Source organism: Asterias rubens, chromosome 17, assembly GCF_902459465.1.
Source record: "Asterias rubens chromosome 17, eAstRub1.3, whole genome shotgun sequence".
Taxonomy (NCBI): Eukaryota; Metazoa; Echinodermata; class Asteroidea; order Forcipulatida; family Asteriidae; genus Asterias; species Asterias rubens.
The window spans coordinates 6,980,655-6,988,704 of NC_047078.1; the positions used below are offsets into that span (position 1 = coordinate 6,980,655).

At 36.5% G+C, this 8,050-nt stretch overlaps 1 protein-coding gene across 1 annotated transcript in view; it reads left to right on the plus strand.

Annotated features, from left to right (window-relative positions):
• The window catches only part of LOC117301510, a 40,635-nt gene extending 32,805 nt beyond the window's left edge, over nt 1–7,830 (plus strand). Inside the window, exons 23-28 of the mRNA XM_033785533.1 lie at nt 756–929; nt 1,836–1,913; nt 2,658–2,726; nt 4,221–4,527; nt 5,978–6,033; nt 7,143–7,830. Coding sequence (XP_033641424.1) covers nt 756–929; nt 1,836–1,913; nt 2,658–2,726; nt 4,221–4,527; nt 5,978–6,033; nt 7,143–7,490 — 1,032 coding nt within the window. The 3' untranslated portion in view covers nt 7,491–7,830. The remainder of the gene's footprint in view (nt 1–755; nt 930–1,835; nt 1,914–2,657; nt 2,727–4,220; nt 4,528–5,977; nt 6,034–7,142) is intronic.
• The last annotated feature ends 220 nt before the right edge of the window (nt 7,831–8,050 follow it).

Below are 8,050 nucleotides of genomic sequence, written 5' to 3' on the forward strand. Positions count from 1 at the left end.
AATACAAGTACAGAATGAGTATTTGGCCATGGAAGCTGTGTATGTGTCTAGGGGCAAAGCCCTTTGGTAGGGTGAGGCAGCCGATCCCTCTTTAAGATTTTTTGTTTTTAGCTTGGCTTAAAAAAGCTCTCCTTGCTATAGAATATTTATATCGCAATTAAACTTAGGCTTGGTTCAGTTCCTGGAAGCTTTTGACTTTCTGCATATGCTATAGAATATTTATATCGTATTAAATTAAACTTAGACTTGGTTCAGTTCCTGGAGGCTTTTGACTTTCTGCATATTTGTTGACTAGGGAGGACTCTCAATCTTCATTAATATCATTAATAGGCAAGTTTTGATAGAATGACACTTTAAAAGAATTCTTGAATACTCTTGAAAAAACCTATACTCCTAATTTTTAATGTTAGGCTTTTGTAACAAAATGCCCTTAGTTATTTTTTACTTCTCCCTTTCTTTTATAGTCCCTATTCAATTTTTCTTCTTTTTACTTTCTATTTTTCCGTTTTTTGTTGTTTACTTTCCCCCTTTTTTATTATTTAAAAAAACAATTAAATGATGGGGGAAGCCGCCTTGTTCCTCCCTGCAGCGCAAAATGCTACTAATTGTCTTACTTCGGTGTAATAAAACAAGTCAAACAATCCAGACAACAGAAAACAATAATTTGTATCTTTTATGAGAGCCGGTGATATCATAGTAAAAGGAGAGTTTTTCCTCTAGCAGTAAAGTTCCCACAAATTGATTTTTTTGTTCAGGAGATCCGAGAAGAGGATGTATGGGCGTTCTCTCAGAATTCAGTCTCATTCAATGTGAGAATTAGGGGAGGCAACAAAGATGAAATTCCTTACATGGCTGTAAATTGCTACCAGCAACAAGAAGGAGATGATGGTCAAGGAAGGAAGCTTCTACTCGATGTTGGGCCAAAGCCAGTGGGTATTTTCAGACAGCTATTGAAACATGATAAGATATAACCAGGAAGATACAAATATAACTGAAGGGATGTTTTGATCAGTAAGCTATGGTTGTCTTCAGGAGGATGCTGGACTCTTTTGCTGGATGCTATTTAAGTAATAATATAATAATAGCAGTTTTTACCAAACAAGGTACTGAAGGCACTGAGTATATACAAATAGTCAGGTTATTGCAGTGATGAATTCTGAAACCCAAGTACTGCCTTGGGGATGAACTTCAGTTTAGTGAGCACACACTGCCTACCCAAACCCAGTGGTGGGTTTTTGAGTTTTCAGTTCCAACTCCAGCCAACATGCTTCACCGAGCTCAGCCCAGTATTTCTCGTTTCTGTTCCCACATTTTTACACCATAGAGCAATGCCCAGCTACAATTTCCAAGGCTTAAAGCAGCATTCAACAACAGAGTCAAGCACCCTCCTGAAGACGATCAGAGCATACTGATCCAAAGGTTGAGTTGTCAACCACCGGTTCTTTTCAGAACTAACACTAACCAAAAATAGATAATCACATGGTGTTACCGCAAACCTCACCTGGTTGTATTAAGAATGGTCATTTTTCACTCTTGTGTATTTTTTAATTAATGAGTTTATTTTATAGGCAACCAAGTAAAATAGATACTTGTACAAGTAAATGCTCTACTTACTGTAATACAGAAAATTATATGAATACAAATAATAATATGATAAATGCAAATTTTGTGTGTCTGAACGTTATTAAAACTTCAACGAAAAAGTTAAGGTCGTGTTTAGTAAAATCGGTCGGCGAGGGTGGCTTTATAACGCTAAACCGCTTGACTTTGCTCCGTAATACACAGTCATCATTGGTGCACCGCAATGATTGATTGCATTTGTTTTTACACTACAGGCTCAAATGAGGAATAACAACTTTACCCAAACCTGTGATGCTCAGCAGAGGCGTATGTGCGATGCTGCTCATTCAATTGTAAGAGCTACAGGCAACTAAATGTATCAGTTATAGCAATAGTATATTAAAACAACTAATGAATTAAAATTCCAGAAAATATGAAACTATGAGTCGGGGAAAACAATTGATGTTTATTTGTGGTTTCCACACATGCTTTCGCTTGAATGCAGTATTGGCACAGCAATAACTACTCAAGGCTAGGAATTGCAGGGACTACAATGGAAACATTTCATTCTGAACCAATTGTCTGATAAATAATAGGCTTATATAAAACAAGACTTTGATGGAAATTTAAGTGTGTAATATGTGACAAATTTAGGCACCACATGGAGAAACATTTTGTAAACTTGTTTTGAATGGCCCTTACTGACCACTTAATTCTATGAACATCCTTGGATAAATGAAACCCGTTTAAAACGCAAAAAAACAACGCACTATTTTGTTTAATGAAATAACCACCAAACGGTGACCACTGGCCAAAATCTTTGCTATGGCAAATAAAGCATTGAAACAAGTAAGGCTGCAAATTAGCTAAATAATTTGTGAGACAAAATTACAGCTACTGACCACTACATGACCATTGACAAATAACTGTTTTAGTAAGATGTTAAAATTTCATCAGGGATTAAAAATACTATTTGTTTGTTGCGCCTTCTCATTCTGAAATGTAACAGTCCAGATTTCACAGTGTAATTAGTTTTTTTCCGTAGTATGTTAAGATGTGTTGAAACAATTAAATCGAATTTTTTTTGCACTTGACAGCCTGCTTCATGCCATACTGATGGGAGTGGAGATAATACTATGCCTAGTAAACCAATGACTGAAGTCACTGTGAGTATAGCAGTTTTATCATCAGGTTGATATTATTTTAACAGAAAACAAGTAAACATACAAGCATATAGTTTTCATCTGCAACAAGGCGTTTTGTATTCATAGGACAGCCCAAACCTCTTGCTGTTGATAGTATAAAACATTGTGAGAAATGGCTCCCTCTGGAGTAATGTAGCTTTTGAGAAAGAGTTAATTTTCCACTCAAATATTTGAATTTGATTTTGAGATCTCAGAATTAGATTTTGATCTGAAAGCACAGAACTTCGTGTGACAATGGTGTTTTTCCCGTTATTATCTCGCAACTTCAACTACCAATTGAGTTCAAATTTTCACAGGTTTGTTATTTTGTGCATATTATGTTGAGACACACCAAGTAAGAAGACGGGTCTTTGACAATTACCAAAGGTTTCCATCAGTGTCTTTTAAGTTTAATAGGCTAAGTTTTGATTTAGTGCCATGTGTTATCAATATTTGTTTATGTATGATCTATACTGCATCAATCCTTCAACGTCAACTGATATGAGTTTATGTAAGAACCCTACTACCTAAATCATCCACAAATCAACCAATATAAGTTTCATATGGAGTTTCCTTAATGTGACTGGGCAATAGAGGGCGCCATCATTTTCGCGCAATATGGCTGTTGTGCAAAAGTGTACGTGTACATTGAATAACGCGATCAGCCAACCTCGTTCCCAGGGGTGATCGATCTCGCCGCGCCATTTTTTCCCAGTATGCCTTGCTCGATCATAACCCCTGGAATTGTCAAATTTAAATGTGCCATAAATGAGCGTATATATTCCATCTTTTCTACGTGCGCATGCATGTCTTTCGTCTTAAAGAATGTTTTTGTTTTGTTTTTGTTTTTAAAAAACGTGTTCGTGTCAAAAAAAACGCGGGCGTGGTGAACATGCAAGATGACAAGCGCGTCATTCTGCACGCGCGTTGAATATGAAATACACGTTTGAGGGTTTTTTTATTGAACGCTCACGCGATGCTGTTTGTTCAACTTACAAAATGGCCGCACAAACACACGCTGTGAGATGCCAGTTTTGTCAACTTAGAAAATGGCCGCCTTGGCGCATGCCGGGGCGCCAATATAGGCAAGTGCGCTCTCTAGTTCTTACATATAACTCTATGGCTACAACAATATAAGGTTTGGGTAAATTTGTGCGTATTGACCATAGAAATAGAACGTGTGTTATTCAGTGAAGTGCGCATTTTAGGCGACGCGGCATTTACACGTAAACCTTTAGACGATCCCTATCATTTGGCCACACATTTCAACTCGGTATGTATGTAGTATCCCTACTGCCTGACTTCTCTAAAATAAACCACAATACAATACTGACCCAATCCTTCAAAATCAAGAATTTAAGATACAGCCTTTTCTCAAGTCTGTTGCTATTCATCCCTCTACCTCAAAATAAAAAAATGAAACATGTATCACATTTATATTGTTTGTCATTCAAATATTGTTTGTCTGCTGTTAAGAATGCCATTTCAAGTGTAACCAGAAGAAGACCTTGCCAGGTGTTGTATGGTGGCTTATCAGACCAGAAAGTGAATGATCTTTGTGAGTTTCTTGACAATCAAGCTGCTGGTTACCATGGTTTGCCTCTTCTGGATTATCTCTCTGGTAATGGATACATACCTCCCAAGACACCTAAAAAGGAAGTTCTATCAACGTACTTTAGCCTGTGTACAAAGCACAACATTCCTGACCAGGACGCTGTTCAATATCTGAAACTGGTCTTCCATGAACTCAATTGCACAAGAGCAGCAGAGATAATAGAACCAGGTATGTTCTTATGCTTAAAACAGCTTACTAGGCATGTTAGTTGTTTGCAAAAATGCTCCAATAGAAATAGAATTAGAAACACTTTTTCAAATCTATAAAATTTTCAGAGATGCCAAGTTCAGAGGCCAGCTATGCGTGAGATTTTTCAACCCTCCCCCCCCCCAAAAAAAAAAAAAAAAAAAAAAAAAAGTTTTTACAGAATCACCGAATCACCGCCCGGGAAAAAAAAAAAAAATTATATAAGAAATATCTTCTTTTTTTCATATAACTATTTGTGGAGAAAAATGTTTTTGAAAAACCTCTTTTGTATACTTCGAACTCACATGAGGTACACAGGAGATGTTGCTGGTTAATGTGGAGGTACGATTGTGTCAGATTATTTTCCCAAAAAAGATAAATTTCTGGCTTAATAATGTTCAAAATCCTCCGCTCACCCCACTTCTCTGCTCGTAGAGTACATCCAACGAATTTGTTAAGAAATCGTGACAAAGTTGTGCGCAATTCACATTTTGCGCTTTACCGAATTGCTGAATTGTCGTCTGAATCCTCTGATAGAGCAAAAAGCGTGCGCAATCTTCAAATTTGCACTCTGTTTTCATGCCAGCTCAAGTTAATTCTGAAAAACTGCGTGCAATCAGAAGATTGTGCATTATTTTAATTTTTTTCCCGGTCTGCCCCCAATGCTGTGAAAATTATTGCAGTGCGTGAGAGCGTGAGACAGGACCCTTATTCCAAGGTGGCGTTATATGCTACCACACAACGTAGTACCCGGGCTAGTGCCTATCTTGTTTTATGAGATCTTTGCTCTAGCCAACCTTTCTATTTCAATGTGTGTTCCAAAGCACTACAATAGCTACCATAAAAGTTGACCGTTTTTACAAATTACTCAAATAGAAGCATATCACTGACATTCTTACAATTACACTTTTAACACAAATCGTTAATATAAGTGAGCTCAAGGATGTCTACCTATTAACATTGGTCATGTAAAAGTTATTTTTTTCATCTTAATCATGGGGAAACATTGTATATTTTTCAAAATGTTGTATCTTTGAGTCTTCTTTCATGCCAAATCACACTGCCGAAAAAAAGGTTCAGGTGTCTTAATTTTATTATGCGAGGTAACGGACACCAGTTTTTCCCGGACAAAAAGACATTCTAAATTCAAAATTAGCATTGGGGTGGGGAGTCTGGAGATAACCTTTTTTGTTTTCAAAGGAAAACCCCCATAACCAAGGCATAACATGTTTGTTAAACATAGTATTGGGCAATAACACTAGAAAAAAGGGAACTCTTGAAAACTTAAAACTTTAGTGCTGGAGCTCCCCTGGACAAAGTGGACAACAAGTCTCAATTAATTAAAGTTTAGAAAACAAATGGTATTTAATAAAAAAGTGAACTTCCATATTGTCTTTCTTAAACTCATGATTCAATCTCCGTTTAATATCAGGTGGTGAAAGAGCAGATGCTGAATCAATCCCGCAGTTTCTTGACAATGAGTCACTGGTAATGTATGATTCAATTACTCAGTATTCAAACAAACATTTACAGCTAAAACGTCCAGATTTAGAAAGTTGGATGTTGGCAATGGTCTGGAGGATTGACTAAATTTCAAATGTCTCATATTGTAAGACTATGTTTAATTGAATTTTTAAGGGTGAAAACATTTTTAAAAGTTCAGCAAAAAACTTCTTTGTATAAGAAATATACAATACCTATGGTTATTTGACATTGGTTTGTTTTCCAAGTTTAGCAAAAAAAGGTTAATGCCGTGATGTGTCGACCCTAGTAAAGTCTTTCTTAAAGGCCAAAGTGAAGATGAATAAATCAAGAAATGGGAGGGGGGAGGGTAGGCAAGAAGTGCACAAAAAAAGTAAGGGGTAGACACATAAAACTGATAAGGGGTGGGGCCGGTTTGACCACAAGAGGTGGATTGAGGCAGATTAAACAAGTGGATATCTGTGAAAAATATAGCAGGCAAAGACACATTGGAGTTGTCTTTCTTGTACAGCTTATTGAAGTCGACCATGATTAAAAGAAAAATCAATTATTTTTGAAATTGCCGTGGGTAAAAGGAATTATAACTAAAAATTAAAAAAATCTGAGTTAAATCAGTTGATGCCGGGTTTTGTGTTTTGCAAATTAATTCCTTTGCAAACATGTTTTTCATGTATCTTTAATGACTGATAAGAAAGGTCATTCTTAACATGCATTCTTAATGTGCAAAGCTTCGATTCACCTAAACAACGAGGACAACTCGTCATTTCTAATGTTGTTTTGTTAATGCCTCCACGGTTGTATTCATTGTATTTGAGCACAATGGAGACAAATACGAGGGGATTGAGATTCCATTCCATGATTTTGTGTATGCCCGTCAGTTTTCTCTCGTTGAAAACTACCTATGGTTGCATTCCTTTTGAGAAACTAATACCCATTATCAGAACTCAATATCAACTTCACATAAAGGCACTTTGGACCTCAGTATAAATAGTATATTGAACAGTCAGTCAACATGTTTTAAAATAACCAATTAATGGAATGAGAGGGTCATCAAACAAAGAAGTTTAACATGTGTTAATGTTTATGGAATTTTGCTTGTATGTATTTACTTTCAGACGAAAGGAGATGCTGAGATATGTCTTAGAGATTTAGCTAAAAAGCTAGGTCCAGAGTGGGAAGACTTAGCAACCTATTTAGGCATCATAAATAGTGAACTTACTGCAGTGAGAAGCGAAGGTTCTGGGAGAGTCAACAGCCAGATATTCAGCATGCTAGTCAGATGGATGCAGGGATTTGGTCCATTTGGACAGGCGGCTTTCAACACTTTGTCATCAAACTTGGGGAGGATAGAAAGGAATGATCTGGTTGAGTTGTTAAAGGGAAAGGTAACAAGCATATTGTTCTTTAACAAACAAAACAACAGACAATTGTTAATGAAGGTAAACAAAGGTTCCAGCTCTTGAGTATTCGGTCAGTGTCTGTGTCACTGCTAATGCATGTGGAGTAATGCAAACAAAAAATGCACTTACCAATTCTTTTAGAAAAAAAAGATCAAATAAAAGATGTGTTGTTACTAATTTAAGGCTGTAAAAACATTACTCTCATTGTTCCTTTTCAGTTTTATTGTTTTATTTCAGACTTGAAAATTGAAACATCTGTCAGAAAAGCTAGAGGGACTCGATAAACCTGGTCACTATGCTTATCTTACCCAAATACCCAGTGGGTTTAACCTCACTTGGTAACGAGTAATGGGGAGAGGTTGATAGTATAAAACATTGTGAGAAACGGCTCCCTCTGAAGTGACGTAGTTTTCCAGAAAGAAGTAATTTTTCACAAATTCGATTTCGAGACCTCAAGTTTAGAATTGGAGGTCTTGAAATCAAGCATCAGAAAGCACACAACTTCGTGACACAAGGTTTTTTTTCTTTCATTATTATCTCGCAAATTCGATGACCGATTGAGCTCAAATTTTCACAGGTTTGTTATTTTATGCATATGTTGAGATACACCAACTGTGAAGACT